The sequence below is a fragment of the Scardinius erythrophthalmus genome (genome assembly GCF_964197995.2).
Source record: "Scardinius erythrophthalmus genome assembly, chromosome: 3".
Taxonomy (NCBI): Eukaryota; Metazoa; Chordata; class Actinopteri; order Cypriniformes; family Leuciscidae; genus Scardinius; species Scardinius erythrophthalmus.
Genome location: NC_138223.1, coordinates 15,456,948 through 15,481,908, shown reverse-complemented (window position 1 = coordinate 15,481,908; position 24,961 = coordinate 15,456,948). Strand labels below are relative to the sequence as shown.

The window sequence follows — 24,961 nt, the reverse complement described above, 5'->3', positions numbered from 1 at the left end:
AAAGGTAAAGACTTTTTTTAATCAATTAACTTTTAAATGGCAAGTTGACAACTGGATGCCACTCACAAGCAATGAGGTGATGTGATGTTTACTTGGATTCAGAACAAAACCTACTGTTTTATGTACAGTATATGCTGCACAGCTTTCAATAAAGAGTAAGCTCGGATTCCATTCCGAACAAAGCCATGGTCTCTTTAAAAAAAAAAAACAGTTTCAAGCCCTTTGATAGATAATCCATTCAAAAATGAAAATTCTGTCATCATTTGCTCACAGGTTTGGAACAACATGAGAGTATGACATTCAGCTACAGAACAAAAAATATTTTAAATAATGTTGGTAATTAAACAGTTTTGGTTTCTATTGACTTCCATAGTATTTCTAGTCTATAGTATGGAGATCATTGGGGACAAAACTGTTTTCTTTTGTTTAAGTTTTCATTTTTGAGCGGACTGTCCCTTTAAATTACAATTCATCATTAGTCTCTTTATTCTCATACCTATTAAGGTTTCTGACATCACAACGTTTCAAAAGGGTTTTCATACGATTCTACTATTTAGCTGGAGCGACATGATAAGTCTTCAAAATAGCAAAACAGCTATCAGCAGTTTTTGCATATCCCAATATTTAGTAAAATTCTTCACCGCTATTCATTTCAAAATGAATGATTCATTGAGAGACATATTGATTCAGTGCCTGTGAAATCACATTTAAGATCTTTAAATTGTCTGTCTTCTGATAAGTTCTTAAAAATTCTCCAAGGGTTGCCAGGTCATTCGAGAACTAAACCCTTCAGTAATGTGCACAGGTGCATAAAACTAGAGGGTTTTAATAGGAGAGTTACATATTGCCAGTTTGCCACTTGTTCGGCAGCAGTACTCAGTGCGTGCATATTTGTTTTTGTCCATTGAAGAATCTCAGCAGAAGCCAGCAGGACTACAATTCCCAAGGTGCATTGAAATTGTTTATCTTCTATTTTCAGCACTGGTTCTGGTCTTTTGGGAAGAGAGAGGAAAAGCCACGTGACATGTCTCTCGCTTCTCTTTCTCCCTCCTGACTTTGTGTGAATGGCTGAAATGATAACAACAGGCTGTAGGTTCACTGGACAAAGACATTCATGTGCCTTACTGAATCATATAGGATTTCTTTTTAAATAAAAAAAAAATTGCTATCTTGATTTGCTTCCAACAATTCTCAGTTTTGTTTCTGAAAAAAAAAAAAAAGCTTTCCGGCACAAATGTATTCTGTATTGGACGGGGCGGCAGGTTTCAGCTGATTTGCTAGCCAAACAGAATTAAGAAACAGGATAAAATACAAACTCCAGTAAGTGTTTATGAACACTGATCCCAGACCAGCTTCACTTCCATTTCGAGAGAGTGAAAAACAAAACTAAAAAGGTCTTAAAGGGATAGTTCACCCAAAAATGAAAATTATGTTATTAATTACTAACTTCTTCCAAACACGTGACTTTCGTTGAACTTCGGAACACAAATGAAGATCTTTTTGATGAAATCTGAGAGCTTTCTGTCCCTCCATTGACAGTCTACACAACTACCACTTTCAAGCCCCAGAAAGGTATAAGACATCATTAAAGTAATCCATGTGACTCCAGTAATTTAATTAACACGTGGCCGTGTAACAATGTCTGCTCTCGCATCAACATCACGCGTACATTGTGGTGCTTTTGTGAACGTCTGTTAGAGGTTAATAATTTGTAAATAAAGTGATAAATTGTTTCATATGCATAAAATTGAGGTTAAACCACTGGAGTGACATTTATGTTTTACTTTATGTATGGATTACTTTATGTCTTTACTACCTTTCTGGGGCTTGAAAGAGATAGTTGTGTAGAGTGTCAATGGAGGGACAGAAAGCTCCCAGATTTCATCAAAAAGTTCTTCATTTGTGTCCGAAGATGAACAGTCTTACGGGTTTGAAACGACATTTGGGTGAGTAATTGATGACATATTTCATTTTTGGGTAAACCTTTAAACCATCATAGTTTGATTCCCGGATTACTAAACAAGCTACCATTGGTTAATCATATTAAAAAGTGCTTTTAGATCATTTGGATGTGAAAGTAGTTGAGGCTTAATCCAATTGTTCATCATCCAACCTAGAATGTTGAAGCAGTGCCTTGACCTCCTCTGTTCTTCATGTTGAGGGGAAAATGTTCATGAATTTCCATCTGATCCATCATTGAGCTATAAAGCCGGGAATTATGTACCTCATAAAATTGAGCAAAAGATGCTGCCGTTGTTATGGCAACCGCTTTCTACAGAGGCAGTGATTCTGTTTGTCATGGTGATGGCAAGGTGAGCAGGGAGTGTGGCAGGGGTGACACTAGAGGGGTTAGTATTGTGGGGACGAGGAGGTGGATTTTCCAGGGCCCAAAGGGCTTGTGATCTACAACAGAAAGAGTAGTAGAGGTCAAATATAGTATGCCATATATTATTAGTGATGCACTGAATTTTAAGCAACCATTTAATTCCTTTTTGGCTTTGGCTGAGACAGAGGGCCGAAATCATTGACCGAAATGGTGACGTTTAATTGGCGTTTCTCCGATGGCGCGTTTGACCGTGTCAGTGTCTTATTTCATGCACACGATGTGGATAAGCTACAACAGATAAAGGTGTAGACACAATAGGGCTGGATTGTCTTCATTTCCATGAACCAAGCTATTTTCAGTTGATGCGTGAACAAAACAATTCTCTTTAAGGGGTTAGTTCATCCAAAAATTACTCACCCTCATGTCGTTCTAAACCCCTAAGACTTTCGTTCATCTTCAAACCAAATGAAGATATTTTTAACATAATCTGAGCCAGTACTGTACTCTCCATTGGCAGCTATGCAACTACCACTGTGACGCTTCAAAAAATTCATTAAGAGATTATAAAACTAATCCATATGAATTGAGCGGTTTTCCAAATTTTCTGAAGAGACTTGATCGCTTTATATGATGAACAGACTAAATGTAGGCATTATTCACATATAAACACTGATCAGCGAACATAAACAGAAGCTCAACCGAACCTGCTTGACACGCAAGAACAAACCTCATTGGTTCTTGCGGAAGCTCAGATGTGATGCGTAACTCACGAGAATGAACCTCATTGGTTTTTCGCGCGTAAAGCGAACATGCTTGAGCTTCCGTTTATCATAACTGATGTGTGTGTTGATGAATGTTTATATGTGAATAAAAGCCTAAATCAATCTGTTCATCATGTAAAGCGATCGTGCCTCTTCAGAAAATTTGGAGTAAACCGCTCAATTCATATGGATTAGTTTTACAATCTCTTTATGAACTTTTTTAAGTAGCTGTCAATGAAGGGACAGAAATCTCTCTGATTTTATTAAAAACAACTTGTGTTCCGAAGATTTGGAACGACATGAGGGCGAGTAATTTATGAATTGAACAGAATTTTCATTTTTGGGTGAACTAACCGAATTGGGTGAATTGAACCAATCATCTCTTCCTCTTTACTACTAGTTAAAGCTTGTGGATATATATATACACGTTTTTATTTGAAGTTGATTATCAAATAAATTTGATTAATTAACTGATTATGAAATAAACGTTATTTTCAGTTTCAGCAAAATTACTTTCGGTTTCTGTGTTTTGTTCAATCATTTTTGGAGCATCACTCCAAATCTATATATTATGATATATATTGTAGACATGTTGCCTTTTGATTCTTATAGACTACATTTATAGAGTTTTGTGTCTGTTACGTGTGTGTTCTACCTGGGTCTGAGCAAAGAGTTGTTAAGTACAACACACTCCATGTTCTGTGTGTTTGTCCGTATGGGGGTTTTAGTACACGTAGGGTGGCCCTGATAAACCAGGTTTTCCTGAACCACACCTCGGACCCGCTCCTTTATGGAAATCCCATAACCCCGCAACGCCTGAACGCGATTCCGCAAGACCTGCAGAACAGATATCAAATGTCAGCATCTGATAACAGGAGCCTTTTCAGGACTGCAGATCAAACAGTACATGGGCAGTGTCAGAAACCTAAGGATTTGCTACACAGCCAATGCTTTTGTATGAATGTAGGCTTTAGTAATAACCATATCAATATTTAATGATTAGCTTATTTCTCAATAAAACAAAAAGTTTATAAAAATTAAGGGAAAAAAAAATGCACGTTTAGCAATAAGTTTCCCCCTTCAACTGCTCCATCCGATCCGACACAGTGTTCTTTCAACCAACCACCAATTTGTGCGCACAGGATTGTGTGATATAATAGTCAGGAAGAGACACAGATGATGACTTAAAAAAATTATAATATAATTGTAAAAAATAATATATATTTTTAATTAATTACATTTTTTAAAAGTTAGAGATTTTTGAGAAATAGCAAGAGCTTTTAATGGCTAATTATGATTTAAATAACAACAACAATACATGTATTAATATTACTGATATAAATTAATATTTACAATAATAAAATAATTAAGACTACAATAAAGTGTATATGCTAAAAACATGGTGTTATTATTAATATTTTAATATAAATTGCAGTCTAATAATTATTTTAGTTTTATTATTATTGTCAAAAAGTAGAAATACAACGATTACGAAACGTTGTTTTTTTTGTGGATACTTATACAAAAATAATCAGTATCAATATTGGCCATTAAAAATCATCATCTGTTAAAGGGGTGGTTGATTATGATTTCACTTTTCTAACTTTAGTTAGTGTGTAATGTTGCTGTTTGAGCATAATCAACATCTGCAAAGTTACAATGCTCAAAGTTCAAAGCAAAGGGAGATATTTGCTTTTAAAGAAATTGACTACAACAAACGGCTGGTAGAGACATTCCTCCCGGGTTAGTGACATCACAAACCCTATAATTTACTTAAACCCCGCCCCCTGAACACGATTTATAGATCATCAAGACAGAATATGCTAATCAGTGACTAGAAGAAGATAACTACACATAAGCTACATAAACTCATCACCTAACCATTCAGAAATGTCCTGTTATTTCTACATGTTGTCACTTCTTCTTGAGTCTCTCCATCTTTGTCTGACTCCGGTTTGAACATAAAAGGCTAAAAGTTTTTTTTTTTTTTTCAGGACACAAGCTGTTGAAGCTCCGCCCCCTTTGCTGGAAGCAGCAGCTCATTTGCATTTAAAGGGATAGATACAAAAACGGTGCGTTTTGGCTCACCATCAAAAAGTGACAACTTTAACAAGCTATATAAAAATATCTGTGGGGTATTTTGAGCTACAACTTCACATACACACTCTGGGGACAACAGAGACTTATTTTACATCTTGTGAAAAGGGCATTATACCACCCCTTTAAAACACCATCTACCTCTGTATATTGGTCAATTCAGACACAGCCTCTGTATGCTTTTACTTTCTCAACCCTGTGACAGAGAGATTGAAGCAAACTCACTTTAACATCTGCATTGTCCATCACTCGTATTCCAACAGCATTATTTCCGACCACATCATTTTCCACAATGAGCCCATCGCCTCGGAAGCAGACACCGTGACATCCATTGCCATAAACCCCATTGCCGCGCAGCTCTACTCGACACTCTCTGTCCACGGCCACTCCCGTCCAGCCATTACAGAGGACACAGTTTCCAACTAATCGTGTCAGCTGAGCGCTCTGAATGATAGACATGCCGGCTCTTCTGTTATTGTTCACCATGTTGGACACCACGTTCAGAGGCTCACTGCTCTTCACATACACTCCGACAGCTGGAGAGACAGAGAAGAGAAGAATGAACACAAAAGTGAGTGAGATGTCAATCTTATTTGAACATGTATGACAGGGATACTCAGGTGAAGCTGACTAGGGATTTTTTAGAACTTTTTGATGGCAAAACGGCAACCAGATATGATGATATAGTACATTACATTTTATATAACAAATCTCAGCTGCATGGTTGTTTATATCATCACAAAATTCTAAACCGTATAAGCTCTAAAGTTTATATATATATATATTCTATACTTCTTATTTCATTACAAAATGTAACTACATTATTGCCCAGATCTTTATATAAAGTTAGATATATAAGTATGTTCAACTTTATCCACATACATACAGCACACTCACGTAGGAAATTAATATTATATAGCAAATCTCAATTGATTGATTGCTTGTATACTATACTAAAATGTAAACTATATTATTGTCCAGCTGTAATCTGCTAAATGTGACTGTACATCAGGAAGATATTAACATCTGTAAAGCTGCTTTGAAACAATGCTTATGAAATAAATGGACTTGACCTGTTCCCCCTATGAAGGACCCCATTACTAAAATATAAAGGCAACTATATATTTTCATGTTTAAAGATATTGAAGCATAATTATTAAGCATGATATTGTAAAAACTTACAATATAATTGTAATAATAGTTAAATAATTGGCTTAATATTTAAGTATTATCTGAAAACTTAAGTTAACAAAATATTTTTTATTCACTATTAGAGTTATGTATAAAGTACCTAAAGAAACATTTTCAAATTCTAATATAGGCCTACTTGAATAGTTACAATGTTACATAATTACAATGTACTTAAAGTACATAGAATAGCACTTTATTGTATATGTGTAACTTGATACATATCATCTCTTGATGAGATGCCCTGTCTGAAAACTGTGGTATCTCTTATAATATGTTGTTGAATATTGTGGTGTCTTTTAAATTGTGTTGTATCATATTTAATTTCAATGTTTAGCTTTGTTACTTGATATTGTGATGACCTGATGGGGGACTGCAGATGTAAAATAGCCTTGGGGCTAATTCTGGCATATTTACATTGCTGAAAAGCTAAGATGTTTATTAATATGCATTGTCCCTTTTAAATAAATAAATAAATAAATAAATAAATAACACTTTCCATTACAAATATAATTCCAAAGCAGCTACAGAGAAAATTGCGTCAAAAAGGCGGTCGCAAAAGGTGAAAGTGGCAAGTAGAAACTCGGTAGAAAGTCAAAAGATTAATTTTACGATTTAAACAAGACTTCATAAAGTCAGAATGAAACGTCATCATCAAATTAATTTGTTAAAAAATGTGAAAAATTGTGTACAGCATATTTAATAAATTTAACAGCCCTGAAATAAAAGAGAAAAATGAATATTTAAAATATTAAACAACATTTAAAATGGTAATCTATGGAGCCCTGCACATGACATGCACAAAAAAGCCTGATATTATAGCAACAAATTAAGAATTAATTTAATCACGGCCACGTTTTATTTGTGAATAGTGACAGACCACTCATGGCATATTCAAAAATGCATGTGCTCCAATTAGCAGCAAAATTAAAACAACTTCTGAAAGTAGCTGTGTAATTTGAATGTCCCAGATGCGGCAAAAGAGTCATGATATTTAACAGCAACTAACCTCCATTGTGGCTAATGCAGTTGTTTTCCACTAGGGCAACTGTGATTGGCCGTCGAGTGGAAAAGCGCTCATCTTCACTATCGATATCACTTTCCCATGCCATCAGTTCTCCTTCCTCATTGAAGTTCTCCGGCCCTCCTCTGTCCCTCTCTCCAACACCGACGACTCTCTCCCTGTCCTGTAAAGAGCGATAGCCCTCTCGGCTCACTGCAGACTCTGTGTCCTTCCGGCAGAACACAGCCAGCCCATACATGCGGTTATGGGTAATATGGTTTCCAATGAGCTGAGGTAAACTAGATGACATAACCCATACTCCACAGCCTCTGTTGCCTACAAAACACCAGGGAATGCAAGTCATTTATGACTTTATTCTGATTTGTTTCGTCTTAATCTGCAACAAAATCCTTTTAAAATCCGTTGGTCTTGGGCTGCGACTGCATCCGAAATCACATACTCTCTCATATAGGTACTTATTTTGAATAAGTAATTACTTCAGGACCACTAAAAAAAGTACAATCTATATAGTATGAATGTGTATAGTATGAATGCAATCCGGACATACTACAGTGCATTCTCCATGCTGTCGTCATCATGTGACCTAGCATCAGTTGCGTCCCTTCACTGCCATTCATAAATCCTCTTCTGTGGCCTCATGGGAAAGTAGAGTGTCCATAATATTCGCTCTTCAGAATCTCGCCAGAAGTAGTAGGTCATCCTGGTACTTTTTGCCTACTCTTTTATGAGAATCAGTGAATTCGGACATACTGACAAAATTATTTTGTCACATACTGTTTTTCGCCTACTATAGGGAAGTATATGATTTCAGATGCAGCCTTTGTGTTAGGGCACACATTTTTGTGTTGCATGGCACTCGATCACGCACAAAATTACTTTCTATTACACACTTATTTGCAACAGAATGAACAAATTCTAGATAACATCTGCCAAATGCCTTAAATGCAAAAAGCTGAAATATTCACACCGTAAATGTGGTTGCCTTCAATGAGACCCCTCCCTCTCTCTCCCACCACCACTCCGTCCGAGAAGCCATAACAAATGAAGTTATTGCGCAGGACTGGATCGCCTCCTCGACGGATATCAGCGCCACCCCACTGATTCTGCCTAATAACATTCTCTATCAGAGACGAGAATAGTAAAGCAGCAGTTAAAATTGATTTAGCCATTTCAAGAGCATGAGGAAACACTTGAAACGTCTAAAGTGCTTGAAGCACCTATAAACAATTAAATGGAAAATGGTACTGCAGTCAAACAGACCAGAGATCAGTCCTCTTCCGTTCTCATTGACAGCAACGCCTGCTGCAAGACCCTGGAAAATGTGATTTCCACTATCATGAAGACAGAAGGAAACAGAAATCAGATATTTAATTTTATTAGTTTCATGATAACAAACAAATATATCGAATAGTTCTTGTTATCCAATTTGATTTGCGCTAAAACACAAGACCCCAGGCCTGCACTGCATACCTGACAACAGGATTGCCATTAAAGAGAATATACACGCCAGCTTCCTTGTTGCCGTAGATCTGGTTGCTGCGAATGGAACCTCTCCCGTTGCCTAGAACAACGATCCCTGAACGCAAGCCACTGTGGATTCTATTACACTGCAGCCAGGAAAAGAGAAAGGGAAAGAAAAGGAAAAAAAACAGTTTATATGTATACACAGAAAATTATACGGGATAGTGGAAATTCCAAAATATCTTATAGACTTCTTTCCACTTCACTAGTTCTAAATTAATTTGATTACACTACACAAAATGTTTTAAATCAGTATTGTCTTGTTTTCCTTTAAATACAAAACTTAAATATTAAACATCCTTAAAGGGGCATTTCACCCATTTGAACATTGTTTTTTACTTAAAGTGGGTCATATATGTAGTCGAAATGTAAAAGAAATTTTGAATTTGGTGCCTTTGTGACCGAGAAAAGACAAAAAATAACTTCAGGACGCATTTGTATGAAAGACAACAACTCCCACAATGCACCACATTGCACAGCTACGCAAGCCACTCCCACTAATCCAGAAAGCGCATATCTGCCTATAAGAGAAATCACTCTTCCGTCTACAAGGCTAGCTACCACCAGAGCTTGAAATTAATTTCACATTCACACAAAATGTCTAGTTAGTTGGCGAACTCATTAGTGCATTACTCCTCGTTTGTATTTCTTTCGAAAAGGTGAATTATTGCATGGTACCTGGATGTTCAGTCAGAACATTATGCGGTGCGAAACTAGGAAACTAGTTCACAACACAAACGTCCGTGTCCTCGTCTGATTCAGAGATTTCGTCCAGGAGAAATTGTCATCGTTGAAATTCTTTGCCGCAGACGGACTCTATCTCTGTGTTCGTAGCGGTTCGTAGTTGCATAGTGAGATCACCGGCGCCACCAGTCCGCCCTAACTCGAGCCAGTCCGGGCTCCTCGTCCGCGGCAGGCAGGGCTTCTGCCTCGGCTGCTCTTCGCTATAATGCGGCTTGTAAAGGTAGCCACAAACACCTGATTCAAGCATCCGACTTCCGAAATCCTCTTCCTCTAGTCTATATCATATTGAGCACTCTCCTCCGCTATTGTCATAACTTTACATCTGTCTCCACAGCGCCTGTTAGCTTAGCTTCAAACAAGATGGAGGATATTGCTTTCAGTTTCAGAGAGTAAAGTCCCACCCACTGATCTGTAATAGGTCTGTAGCGTGAGCGGGTCCCGCCCCCTGGGAGAGATGAGGAACGAGTGCTTGTAGTCTCAACAGAAATCCCCCCCTCTTATAGCCTAGAAATCTAGACGCACCCTAGCGGCAGCAAAATGTATTTCGCAGCCAGGGTAGTCGAGACCAGGGGTTCCCAAACTTTTCCATGCCAAGGCCCCCCAAATACCACTAGGTTCTGGCCAAGGCCCCCCTTTTGCAGGATGTGTTTTTGAACCCATCGACAATACTACGGCACGTGTAGAAATAAATAAATAAAACATCTAGGTGAACATCAGATTATGTGATGGTGTTTGATACCAGAAAGATTATGCACCGATTACAATTTTCAAGGCAGATTCCGATTTTTCATTGAGTTTAACCTGCCGATACAGATTTTAGTCGATTCTGATTTAATTTTTTCTTACCACTTTACAGCACACACAAATATTATATATATATATATATATTAGGGTGCATCAAAAAACACAATTCTTGAATTTTGATATGGCTGGGTGCTAAAAATGTTCCAATATATGTAGAAACAACACATGCAAAATATTTTTCCAGTACATGATGATTTAGGGGTGCCACCGCACATCTGGTTTCGTTGGATAAAGTGCTTAACAGTGCTCAATGGTCACAATGCAGATCTGAGGTAAACAATACTACAGCTCAAGAAAACTGAGATTATCTTTCTGTTTGAGGTGATCTTTCTGTGTTGGGTATGTATTATTACATAATTATCTGTAATTTTGTCTTTGTATACTTATTTATCATAAGTCATTTAAGTCATATTTATAGGTATTTGGTGCTCATTACATCTAGCTAACATTAGCTAGCAACAGTTTGCTAACCACAGTTAGCTATCTATGTTAGCTAAACTATTAAGCTTAACATCAACAGTATTCTAGAGTGGACAATGACATATTCAGAGTCAGAGTATACAGTGGGGAGAACAAGTATTTGATACACTGGCGATTATGCATGTTTTCCCACTTACAAAGCATGTAGAGGTCTGTAATTTTTATCATAGGTACACTTCAACTGTGAGAGACGGAATCTAAAACAAAAATTCAGAACCTGTATAAAAGACACCCATCCACACACTCAATCAAACAGACTCCAACCTCTCCACAATGGCCAAGACCAGAGAGCTGTGTAAGGACATCAGGGATAAAATTGTAGACCTGCACAAGGCTGGGATGCTAGGCTGGGCGCAATTATTAGAAAATGGAATAAGTTCTAGGTGACGGTCAATCTCCCTCGGTCTGGGGCACCATGCAAGATCTCAACTCGTGGGGCATCAATGATCATGAGGAAGGTGAGGGATCAGCCCAGAACTACACGGCAGGACCTGGTCAATGACCTGAAGAGAGCTGGGACCACAGTCTCAAAGAAAACCATTAGTAACACACTACGCCGTCATGGATTAAAATCCTGCAGCGCACACAAGGTCCCCCTGCTCAAGCCAGCGCATGTCCAGGCCCGTCTGAAGTTTGTCAATGACCATCTGGATGATCCAGAGGAGGAATGGGAGAAGGTCATGTGGTCTAATGAGACAGAAATAGAGCTTTTTGGTCTAAACTCCACTCGCTGTGTTTGGATGAAGAAGAAGGATGAGTACAACCCCAAGAACACCATCCCAACCGTGAAGCATGGAGGTGGAAACATCATTCTTTGGGGATGCTTTTCTGCAAAGGGGACAGGACGACTGCACCGTATTGAGGGGAGGATGGATGGGGCCATGTATCGCGATATCTTGGTCAACAACCTCCTTCCCTCAGTAAGAGCATTGAAGATGGGCCGAAACACACAGCCAGGGCAACTAAGGAGTGGCTCCGTAGGAAGCATCTCAAGGTCCTGGAGTGGCCAAGCCAGCCTCCAGACCTGAACCCAATACAAAATGTTTGGAGGGAGCTGAAAGTCTGTATTGCCCAACGACAGCCCCGATACCTGAAGGATCTGGAGAAGGTCTGTATGGAGGAGTGGGACAAAATTCCTGCAGTGTGTGCAAACCTGGTCAAGAACTACAGGAAATGTATGATCTCTGTAATTGCAAACAAAGGTTTCTGTACCAAAGTTCTGCTTTTCTGATGTATCAAATACTTATGACATGCAATAAAATGCAAATTAATTACTTCAAAATCATACAATGTGATTTTCTGGATTTCTGTTTTAGATTCCATCACTCACAGTTGAAGAGTACCTATGATAAAAATTACAGACTTCTACATGCTTTGTAAGTGGGAAAACCTGATAAATCTGAAGTGTATCAAATACTTGTTCTCCCCACTGTAGATGTCTCAAGTGTATTGAGAGTAGCATTGTAATTGTTACAGTAAATTAACAGGGTAATGCCACGTGAACATGTCCCATTGACCTCCATTCATTTTGTCTATAGGACAAATGAATGGAGAATCTTGAAAGTTGAATTCTGAGAAATGCCCAAGTTGCCCAAAGGGTTCAAACAAACAACTTTTACTTTGATAACCCTATAGAACATGTTACTGTATAAAAGTTCACTGTACTCAACATTTCCAGGTCAACCTTTTGGCAATTAGACTAAAAATTGCACATTTTTTGAAATTTCGCTAAAGTTCATGTGTTAGGTGGCACCCCTAAATCTCAATGGAATTCCTCAAAACTTTGCAAAAGTCATTTTTATGTTAATTGGAACAAAATGCAATGCCAGCCAAATTGATATTTTGAAATTAAAATTTCCCATTCAAATTTGATGCACCCTAAATATATATATATATATATATATATATATATATATATATATATATATATATATATTAGGGCTGGGAATCGATTAGAAAAAAATAACTAATTACTTGCACAATTTGCTGTAATTAATTGCAATTAATTGCATTTCCTCCAAACTTGTAATCATCAATAATTAAAACTTAGAATCACCAGAAAAAAAGGAACAGAAAATAGCCCTAAATTAAAATAATATTAAACATCAATATATCAATGTATTATTCTTTTTCAATAATCAATCAACATAATCAATTTAAGATTTTTTTTTTTTACTAATTATAAAAATAAACTATAGTCCTAAAAAAGCTATTACACAGAGCATGTGATCAGAGCAGGTCATTTTAAAGGAATAGTTCACCCAAAAATTAAAAATTCTGTCCTCATTTACTCTTCCTCAAGTTGTTCCAAACCTTTATGACTTTCTTTCTTCTGCTGAACACAAAAGAAGATATTTTAAAGAAAGTCGGTAACCAAACGACTGATGGACCCCATTGACTTCCATATAGGGGAAAAAAAAATACTATGGTCAATGGGGACCAGCAACTGTTTAGTTACAAACCTTCTTTAAAATATCATCTTTTGTGTTTAGCAGAAGAAAGGAAATCATACAGGTTTGGAACAACTTGAGGGAGAGTAGGCTAGGCCTAAATGACAGAATTTTCATTTTTGGGTGAGCTATCCCTTTAACATTGTTGCCCAGCATGCATAACAGCGCAGCAAACAGAAGTCTAGAGAGAAATTTCACCTTATTTGAGCGGACTTGCTTTTCCAGTGCGTGATCGGTACATGATTGGAGCGTTTGGGCCGTGAACGACAGAGCAGAACGCGCAGCGCGCCGACACACACACACACACACACACACACGGAACGGAGAGTGCGGCGGCGCACACGGAGCGGAAAAGACCCGCTCATTAAAGCTGCTCGAGAATGAAACCCGATCCACGTATTTTCGGCTTTTTAATAGCAGCCGCAACAGGAAATCATTAAAACGAGGCAAAAAAAGGTGCTGCGTTAAATGCGTTATTTTTTTAACGCGTTAAACATTTCAAATTAATCGCAAAGATTAACGCGTTAATTCCTCCAGCCCTAATATAGCCTATATATATAATAAAACACCACTTTTACGCAAACTAATTAATAAAAACAAGTTTAAATTAATACATTTTCTATAAATATTCTTGTCTTCATTTTCTTTAGTAGGCTATGTCAGAAAAGAAAATGAAGACAAAAATCCTACTCCAGTTCTTGTTCAAACACACTATACATGCAATATGTGCATTTTAGGTACTTTTTGTGTGAAATCATATTTATTTTGTCCATCAAAAGTGTGCCTTCACTTTAATTGAGCGTGAGCAGCGCAGCAAAAATAGACTCGGCGCCGAAACCCTCCGTTCACTACTGCTCATGCGACGCTCCTGCTTGACGCTCACGCGCTGCTCCTGCTCGCGGTGTGAATGCACTCACTGAACATGCACGCCGAAAAAAAATCGTGCTGCTCGCGCGCCGCTCGCGGTCTGAAACGGCCGTAATTCACAAGGTTTCCTACATGTGCGTTCTGTGTGCATGTGTGATGCTGATGTTGCGCGATCATGTTATTCATGCGGCGCCCGAGTGCATTTGAATCAGCATATGTCAGACTGAAAATCACGTGAAAATCGGCCAATTCTTGTCACTATAGCCGATCAATCAGTTCATCTCTAAAATATTAACATTAAAAGTATAATGTTAAGATAGGCTATGCAACAAATTATTATAATGTTATTTCATAACAATACTCATATTAGCAAATATTTAATATTTTATATAAATATATATTTTTTTACTTTTTTCCACTTTTTTTCCCCAACTTGCTGCGGCCCCCCTGGCGGCCCCCACTTTGAAAACCCCTGGTCTAGACACTCTCAATAAACCTTCTCGCTGCAAAAACCCAGATTGGGTCAGGCCAATCACGTTGTGTATAGAGTAGGCGGGGGCGGGCTTAACATACACGACAGAGTTGCGACGGTTACCTGGCTGCTGCTGCTACTTGAAAACAAAGAATGGCGGCTGCTGATGGAGAACAACGGTCTTTCGAATCGGCTTTGGCCGCGACTCTGGAGGACTTGGAGTTAAGTTTTTCTTTGAGAAAAGAGCAAAGAACGGCACTTAAGTCATTCTTAAAAAAAGGAAGATGTGTTCGTCGTTTTGCCGGCCAGATATGGCAAAAGTTGAATCTATCAACTAAGCTCCGCTGTTGGGAAAACGCTCTGGTTGGTTGAAGCGCTGTCCTATTGCGTGCAGAGGGAATTTGAAAGACAGCCGTTTATCCCGCCCCTCGGATTGAGCCGTGACTATGGTGAGTTTCCAGACCTAACATCTTGATGTAGGTCTGGCTTGCCAGGCTACCCCTCTTACACTTCCTCCTACAATGACGCAAAATGACGATTTTTGCGTCATTGTAGGAGGAAGTGTAAGAGGTAAATAACAGATTTCTCCCGTATCAGGGAAAAATGAAAGAGTGTTGCACGACCATTCAATAGTATGACTGGGTTTCTAACAATGCAAAGCTTAATGCAAATGGGTGAAGTGTCCCTTTAAAACAAATTAATTTATTTAAAAGCAAAATCATGTATAATATTAAGATATGCCACTGGCAAATTGTTTTCATGTTTAAAGCATAAACCTCATTAATTTTGGTTAGATTTATGATTAAGGTGAGAATTTCTTTAGCGATTTGGGTAAGGAAAATAAGATTCAAGAGATATTAACTCTTATTATCTAATGCAATTTGGTAGTTTTTTTTTTTTTTTTTTTTTTTTGCGCAGTCTAAAAGAAATGTGTACCAGTATGATAGGATTAGCCCCTTTGCGGATGTCTAGTCCTGCTTCTCCATTGGAGTGAATGTTGTTGTCAGCAATGAGACCTTGAGCAGAGAGTCGCAGGAACACACCAGACGCCTTGCACCCACACACTTCATTACGCAACATCACCATCTAAACAGAAAAAAGGGGAGAGAGAGAGAGAGAGAGAGAGAGAGAGAGAGAGAGAGAGAGACATTCGTGAAAGAGAACTAAAACATGAAAGAAAGATAAAAGAGAGAAGATGATCAGAAACAGTGCAATGTCATGAAATATTTTCTATGATCGCAGATATTATTAAATCTGCTGGTTGTAATTGTTGCGCTTCTTCCACGCATTAAATGGAATGAAATAAATCTCTTCAGAAAATGTAGCTGGTGCTTGCCTGTTGCAGAAGGCTCTGACATGATACTAGGGTGTTATGGATAGTTGTCAGGAAGGTGCTATGCCATTACTAAGGTGTTTTGACTGGTTGCTGAGTGAGTATTACTATGCAGTTGCTAGGGTGTTCTAAGTGCTTGCTTTTTTTGCCATTTTAACATCTGCCAAGTAAAAACTGGAATTCTGATCGCTGTTGCCCAAACAACCTGTACAAACTGTGATAACATTCATATCTGTAGAACGAACTGTGCAGAACGGGATAAGGCTGGAATACACTACACAAACGAGGATCACACACTACCAGATTTTTAAGTCTTTTTCGAACACAACAAACTCACACAACTGCAATAAACATGCGCCTCGTTGCCTGCAAAATGCATGAAAAATGAAACTGATGTGTTCTAAAATAATTTCAAAATATCATACATGTTTATCATCCGACTGGATGGAATCATAGTCTGAAGCTAAAAATTTGTGTCTGAGTCTGTGCCCATCATACACTGCGTGTTATTATGTGAAATCTCTCAACTCCGACTGCCCAATATCTGCAGACCGGCTCTGACTTTCGGCAACTAGCATTGACTCCTCCAAACTGTAACTCAGGGCAAATATCTGGGCATTTAGTGTATTCCATACTTTATTTAATTATGCAAATCCAGGCACAAATAGCAAGAATGAGCTAATTATATTAAAACTCTGGCCAACACCAATAAGCCAAGAATTATTTTAATGTTATGCCCGATAACCGATAAATGGTCGATTTTACAATTCTATATTATTTTGTCTAAATAAAAAAAAAAAAAAAAAAAAAAAAAAAAAAAAAATTATAGTTTTAAATGCTGCAGGTGAACTTAGGCATCATCATGATATTATAATGTAGTGTGAAAATGGATATTGATTTTGAGATGTGCGGAAAGATCTTTTTTTCTGATTGTGACGTATAAATCCAAATGTAACAGATTATAGAAAAAGAAGATGAAATGAAGTCCTGCATACGTGACCAGAGAGAAGTATGTCGCTTTCACTGGAAGGTCCAGTAACGAAATTCTTATATTAAATGTATTTAACTACTATGAACTAACATTTCATTGATCATTTGATACAAAGCAACTACTGTGTAAATACAGTACATGTTTTTACATTGTACTTATATAAAAAAAAAACACTTAATTACAAGCTGTAATTAATTTCTGTAATTATATCTACAATTACACTGTTGACCCTTCCCTACACCTTAACACACCCTTAAACCCAACCATACCATAAAACCTGTTGCGCCACAGAGCTGGAAGAGGGAAATCGGCCAACTTAAGGCTTACTTATAGTCATCTCTGCACATTAAACTTGGAGAAGGAATTTTAACGTTGACAAAATTACATACTTCAGCTTTAAAAGGCATGAAGATACATGTTTTACACACTTTGGCATTCTGGATGCAGCGCACTGCATAGTTGAGCCCCCTGAACACATTGGCCTCCAGTCGAGCTTGACCATGATTGCACAGATGCACACCACCTTTTCCATCCCGCAGCAGACAGCGGCGCAGCAAGCAGCCTTGAACTGATGCGACCAACTCCCGTGCCTCTTCGTCCCTCTGCAGCTCTGCAGACAGGCTCAACAGTGCAGGAAAAGCAGAAGAATCAGGCATATCCGCTTTGGAGAGATGCGCTAGTCCGTGCTGGTCGTATGAAAGCTTTAAGGCTGTGCTTTTCTCGCCATCTAGCTCATCATCTTCCTCACTTGACTCACTTGATGTTTCCATGCCATCCTCCTCAATCATCGTACCATCCTGGCCTGGAAGGAGACTATCTCCACCTTTCTGTTTTGCCCAGTTTGTTTCCCAATCTACTTCCTGCTTACTCCAGTCCTTCATTGTGTTTACTCCTTCCAAGGGTGTGTTTCCATGACTACCAGCATCCATGCTGTCTTTTCCACCCTGGTTAGATATTTCAGTTGACCCATTACTAGTCATCATGGTGAAGGTCTTGGCCAAGGCGACCAGGTGTTTGAAGGCCCAGTTGCGTTCAGAGACCGGAGCACCTTCCACAGTGACAGAGGCAGAATCGCCCCCTGAGAATTCACAACTGTCCATTAAACTGATGGCTACTCCCAGAAAATGGGCAGAGCTGCCCTGGGCAAAAGAGCAGAAACGAGCCTGGCACGTCCCTGGACCCCGGATATGCAGCTGACAGCCCTCAAAGTTGCAGTTGTCCAACTGGACATGTCCAGAAGATGTCTAAGAAAGACAAAAATATGTAATTATAGCACTATAGGAAAACTGACAGTGTTTTCTGTGTAAAGCTTGTTACAGAGTGCCAGGGACACATGGAACCAATATTAATCAACCTTCAGATAAAAGAGTTGATGACAAACAATGTTAGATAGACAGTCGGATAGACAAAGTGATTGGCTGGCTGGCTGGCAGGCAGACAGACAGACAGACAGACGTGATCTGATTGATGTGTGATCACTGGATACAGCTATTTTCCAAATTGTTTTCAGTAAACATGGAGAAAGGACACACCATCACTGATGTTTAAAGGTAGGGTAGGTGATTTGTTCCAGAAATATTTTTTGTTATGCTGGTTGATCTCTTCACATCCTGATAGCAATCACAAAGGTGATTCTAAATGTATTTATGTGTATATGTATACAGTATATATTTCCACAGACGATGTATGTGTATATATATATATACTGTATATGTATAGGAAGGTGTAGGACCATAAAATGTTCGGTCCAAATGCAGCGATACGATGTCCTACCTGCCTGTCAACGTATATATTTTCATACCTCTGCGCACCCTGCTCATGCAGACATCACATGTCATCAGCACGTTTCATGCTACGCAGATTTAGACAGACGTCAGTCACCGAGCACTGTAACCGAAACAGCAGACACTTTTTATAGTTCCTCCTAAACCAAAACAACAAGCTTATGCTGCGTTCACGCCATAACTACTGTAATTAGGAAAAGATGGAACCTGTGACGTTATACTCGAAGTGGTTGACTCAAATCTATGTGTTTTAATGGCAACACTATCAACATCTAAATTAATCTGCAGCAGTCAGGTGACACAGGTCAGTGCTCTTTAAGTTGTTTATGTTCATTATTATTATAATGTTATGTGCTTTGAGACATGTGGTAGTTTAACGCTGTCTCTTGTGATGTTTTTGTTTGCTCCCTGCTGTACGCGTTCATGTGTTTTGTAGGAGGTGTGGCTTTGGAGACACTCTGAAGGGAGGGTGGGATCTTATGCTTTCAAAAGCTGGCCCGCCATTCCTTGCCTCTCCGAAAATTGCCTGCCCTACCTTTAAAGGGCTGAAGTAATTTGGTTGCTGAGAATCGAGTTAATCAGATTTTTAGGGGCACCAAGATGACCCCCCCACACACACCCCCACACCCCCCCACACACTAGAGTCTAGTATGTGTTCAGCTTTTTGTAAATGAATATGCACAGCACAAATGTTACAATTTGCATGTATGGGCTTGTGAAAGTATCAAGGCTCACCTTATAAACCACAGGTGAAAACCACGCTGGCATGAATACCAGATTGCACAGTCTCGCCGTCGGGCACTGTTGATCAAAGCTCACCAACAACGATACATCCCCCAACTTTCCCATTCCAACAATCTCCACAGGCACCTTGAGGGACACCTCCACCTGTTCCTCGTATACACCCGCATGGAGAACCACCTTATCGTATGGCCCTGCTGCAGCCAGCGCCCCCCTAAAAGTCTCATACCCGCGCCCTGCCACTGTGCCAACATGCCAAACCCTGCGGTCTTTCCTCCGGCGGAAAAGGTGGAGGCAGGCAGACGAGTGGAGGTCCGAGCCGTTCTGGGTCCAGGTTCGGCTGGCAAGAGCATGCTGACGGAGAGCCTCTCTCCAGGACACCGGGGGCAGATGGGGGCGACGGGGCCAATTTGGGTGGCGACATTCAGGGCATCCTAGACAGAGCTGCCGCCAACGTGTGCTGTCCAAGCTCAAAATGAGTTCCCGCCAGGCTCTGCACACCAGACAGCATCGACCCAGATCTGGCAGAGGCAGGTATGCCAGGATGAGGCGCCAAAGCTCGACAGGCAGACTTCCCACCTCCATATCTGTCAGTACCAAACCACCTCACCTGGGCAGGTCACCTTAGAGTAAACAGGGCAAATGCATTTGTTCATTAAAATTATAAATATCATTGGAATTACAGTTTGCTTTCTTGTAGTGACATATTTCCAGTTGGAACAATGGCGATTTTTTAAATGTTCTTAAAAAAATTATGTAACACTTTATTTTACAGTGTCATTGTTACATATGTTATATGCAATTACTATAGTAATAACTATAAATTATGCATAATTACATGAAACTAACCCTAAACCAAACCAAATCCTAACCCTACATGTGGTTCCTTAATATTACTCGGTACTTAAATGTATGATTACAGTGTAACAATGACACCTTAAAATAAAGTGTGACCAAAAATTATTTAGACATGAATTACAAATTACTACTTGCAGTTATGGGATGCTTATAGGATACTCTCATTTTTGGTCTGTTCCCAAGAGAAAGAGATTTTAAATGGGTATACACTGCTGCTCCAAAGTTTGGGGTCTGTAAGATATTTTTCTGGTTTTAATCGAAGGAAATTTTATAGAATTTTTATGGAATGCTGGATTTATTTGATCAAAAATACAGTACATTTTATAAAATTTTAAATAACTCTTCTCTATTTTAATATTTTTTAGATGTAATTTATTTCAGTGATGGCAAAGATGAATTTTCAGCAGTCATTACTCCAGTCTTCAGTGTCACATGATCCTTCAGAAAAACTTTTCTTATTATCAATGTTGGAAACCACAGTGCATTTTTATTTTAAGAAGAAAGTTTAAAAGAAAAGCAAGTACACTCCTCGGCAAAAAAAAAAAAAAAAAAAAAGGGCCAAGCAAAAAATGGCTAAATATTTAGTAGTCTTTTAATGGTCTTAACTGTTTTAGAAATAACCAAGAATTGCACAAATACTGTAGATAAAGTAACTTAGACCAGAACAGCTTAAGTTTTCCCCTAAATGTTTAAGCCGTGTGGTACACTTGCAGACAGCTTTTACAGAAAGAGCAGTCAGTGTTGTTCCACTCAGTGTTGACGGCTTCAAACGGATCATGAGTATTTGAAAAATGTCTCCCAGTTCATTTGAGTTCACTGTAAGACCAATTGCCAAATATTCACTACAGGGTTCAAATCTTCACTCTGACCAGGCCAAAACATGAGCCTGATGGACTTGCTCTCAAGCGACTTCTTGGTTGTCTTTGCAACTTGGGCAGAAGCATTGTCTTGCTAAAAAAATAACATCTGATCATTTCTCTTTAGATGTGGGAAGAAAGCCTTTCTGCATCCTGTACTTCAAAGCATTAAATGAGTTTACACAGTGAAGCAGTTCACCAATACTAGCAGCTAAAAAGGCTCCCCACACAATGACAGAGTCTCTTCCACTATGCCTCACTGTGGTAGAGATGCATTTATTTTATATTTCTCACCGGATTTTTGAAGACACCGCTCTGGAACATCACCATGCAACTCACGCTTCATTGTGATTTATCACTCCACACACAACTTCCCATATTCTGCAAAAAAAAAAACATTTTGTCTTTGACATTTTTCTGAGGCAGCATTTGTTTATTTGCTAATTTCCTGACCAATAATTTGTGGTTGAGACATTAAAAAGCTAGCGTTTAGCCATTTTGAACTTATTTAGACTTCATTTTTACCCACAGGAGTGCATTTGAAATCTTACTGACACAAATGTTTGAATGGTAATGTATCTGATAAAGGTTAATTTTGTCAACTTTTAGTAGTACACAAGCAAAGCTATCTCTAATTTTTAATTCATGGGATGTGATAAAATATTTTTTAAACATGATTTATAAAAACCTATTTAGGGCTGCATAACATTCTGAAAGGTTATTTCACTATAGGATCACAGATAGAACATTAAAATAGTTTTTAATTTTATGCAAAAGAATAAAAAATATTATTAAAACCAAATTATTTTTCTACATTATTTAAGTTTGCTTATATTCAGTGTTGCCAATACCCGAAAATAACATTGTATTATTTACAAAAAACATTTGGAAGGGTTCACTGCAATCTAGAATAAAGACATTCTGTGAGATATATCTGTGCATAATGTCTTTTTCAACAAAACATATGCAAGGCTAACATATTTTTTCTTGGCAGATACAGTATATCATCACAATGCCCTGACCTGCATGGAATAACAAAGCAACACAGGACGCAATAAGAGCACACAAATAAAAACAGACATGAATGCATTCGACTTAAGTTCAAAGGAAAGGGGAAAATGGCAAGGAAAACAACACATCCTCCGTTTCTGCAGCAACTTCGTATCTGCGTGACAACGACATGTTACGATGCTGCCATCTGATTCAGCGCAATAAAAAACAAACGAGCCTACCTCTGACAATACTGTTCCCAGCATGCATTTTATCAGACGTATCAGCTCATCGCGGTCGTTTTTCTCTTAGGTTCCGAGGCAGAAACCAAACACCGATCCGGTGAAAATCTCGTATTTCTTGGCGTATTTTCCTTCTTGTTTTTTAAAGGCGTGGAAAACAGGGCTCACGTATATTCAATCAGAAGGCGGGGGGATGTTCTCTCTTGCGAAGGACGATAACTTTTCCCTCTAGTCTGACACAGTTGTTAAGCAACATGGCTTTTGCTGTGCAACAATACACGTGATATTTTGCTTTCGACCCCCAACTCCCCCCCTCTCTATCCCTCTTTTACACGAGCATCATGTTGTTGGCCAAGCAGATGATCAAAATCACGCACCGCTTTGTTGTGGGAATTCGTGTGCCTTTTTCGGCTAGACTTGCAGACCACCCTCTATTTAATAATTTATTAGCAAACTACGTAAGTTGTAAGTGGTTCTAAGATGATTTATGTAAAAATGACGATTTCACTAGTCATCTACAGTTCCATGTCTACTAAAAAAAAAAAAAAAAAAAAAAAAACTGGACCTAAATTAGTAAAATTTTCTTAAATATATCAATTACTGCCTGCACAGGAAATGACAAACGTTTCTCATTCAAATTAAAAGTCCTTGCCAGTCAGCAGTAATCTGGCTGAGACAAAGGCATTTTGAAATAAATTTTGACATAATTTATTTTATGAGTAGGCTAGGCTATGGTTAATGAAGTTACAGAAGTGAAATGTGTGAGAAAAAAACCTTAACAAACCTGAACAGACTCTAATATTTGGTTATACGAGCAGTGGAAAAACTCCCTTTTCAATTTGGAACACAAACAGTGTGAAACATCATATGTTTGTCTGAATTGCCTTTTTGTCTCTTTCTTCTCTAGCCTTTCCCTGTTTGTCTCCCACAGTCCACTAATCTCTTAAAATCTTCATCTGGCAGAAGTTTTCTGGAAGAACGGAGAGACCTTGTCTTATACCTCATAGCCTACCCCTGGACAATTTTCAGATTCTTCATCTCACCTCCATCTACATCGACTCCAAACTATGACGGCATTTCCACTTTATTCCAAAATATTGTTTTATGTCATTGTTAATCAACACATCATGTTTAGTCTACCCCATCCAGGGCCGTCGACATATAATGGACAAGCAGTATCATTGTCCAAGATCCTCTATAGACCTTATTCACAGCAGCGCCATCTTTGATTTTTAATGGGAACGAAAGTGAGGCTGTGAGGGACAGACATGCTTCTCTTCAATCGGCTGTACTGTTAATTAATGTGTTTTTGGATTGTTCTGCTCATGAAACACTGGAAAAATATTTTTCCAAGAAATTTCAGTTGACAAAAAACTCCCGACAATATAAGCTGTGGAAAATTGTGAGTAATCTAGCTTTATACAGCTTTTTACAGCAGATGCCATTGGAAACAATGCAAGGCTATCCCTCACAGCCTCACTTTCATACCTGTCATGGCGCTGCCCTGAATAAGGTCTATAGGGCATTAACATTTTGTCCTTCCTTCATAGTCACACAGCTTTAATTATTAAATAGCTGACAGAATTTTTTTTATTATTATTACTGAATTCAAAAAACACAAATCACTTCAACATTTAACAAAAGGGCATCACAAACATTACATTTATTTAACAGTTTTTTTGTGACTTTTTAATTTTTTTTTTAAATTTTATTGATTCAAAATAAATTTCAAGCGCTGTTTGACATTGATTCAAATGTTTGTTTTTTCACTTGCTCTGATGAATAATAATTTTTGAAATGTCATCTTCATTTGAGTGAGGTAACACTTCCCGTATAGCAAACTGAATTCAATATTTGAAGACCTTGCCAGAAGGTTAATTCTCAGTGGGTTCCCTGTGGAATTTTGAATATATATTTTTAGAACAGTAGACCTATATTGACACTGTCCTGTTTTGTTCTAAATTACACAAACATACCTAAAAGGTGAATTCTGAAACTCAGAATGTTTCAAAAGTTTTGGTCAAAACATTTTAAAAGATGTCCCAATATTTTCTTTTCTTTTTTTCTTTGCTGAAGATGGAACGGAATAAAGAAATCCCTCTACTGGCAGTTTCCCAAAAATTTACTCCATCATAGTGCAACTACATGCACATTTTTTGACCAAAGGGTGTTCAATGTGCTGTATTTTAATTCCTAACAGTGGACATTTCTGATTGTTATTTATTTATTTATTTATTTTAATGAATACTTTGAGGCGTTTAAAAATTAAACCACCCTGAGAAATATTCACTTGAGTAAAAAAAGTGACAACTAGCCCCATTCTTAATCCTGTAAAGCCTGACATATAAAATAATATTTAGGAAAAAAATATTTTTTTTATTGAACCTTTAGACATCATTGAAACATTTTTAAAAAAGTTTTCATAGGCCTA

The 24,961-nt window shown here is 38.2% G+C and overlaps 1 protein-coding gene across 1 annotated transcript; it reads right to left on the bottom strand.

Moving 5' to 3' along the window:
- Positions 1-22,668, bottom strand: fbxo10 (F-box protein 10). Its single transcript, XM_081362560.1, has 13 exons — positions 22,531-22,668; positions 21,593-21,679; positions 19,578-20,206; positions 17,487-18,302; positions 15,671-15,820; positions 8,867-9,003; positions 8,657-8,727; positions 8,364-8,516; positions 7,382-7,711; positions 5,410-5,720; positions 3,743-3,924; positions 2,225-2,403; positions 1-1,068 (listed from the first exon to the last, which is right to left on the bottom strand). Exons 3-12 carry the CDS (start codon positions 20,166-20,168, stop codon positions 2,226-2,228), a joined length of 2,919 nt encoding a protein of 972 aa, XP_081218686.1. The 5' UTR covers positions 20,169-20,206; positions 21,593-21,679; positions 22,531-22,668; the 3' UTR covers positions 1-1,068; position 2,225.
- Positions 22,669-24,961: the final 2,293 nt, after the last annotated feature.

Bases quoted from the DNA above. Each gene is read 5' to 3' on its own strand.
- fbxo10 (XM_081362560.1), bottom strand. From the start codon at position 20,168: ATGGAGGTGGGAAGTCTGCCTGTCGAGCTTTGGCGCCTCATCCTGGCA. The intron at 18,303-19,577 runs GTGAGCCTTGAT...TGTCTTTCTTAG, and splicing joins TTTCACCTGTGGTTTATAAG to ACATCTTCTGGACATGTCCA. The intron at 2,404-3,742 runs GTAGAACACACA...TTTCTGTTGTAG, and splicing joins AACTCTTTGCTCAGACCCAG to ATCACAAGCCCTTTGGGCCC.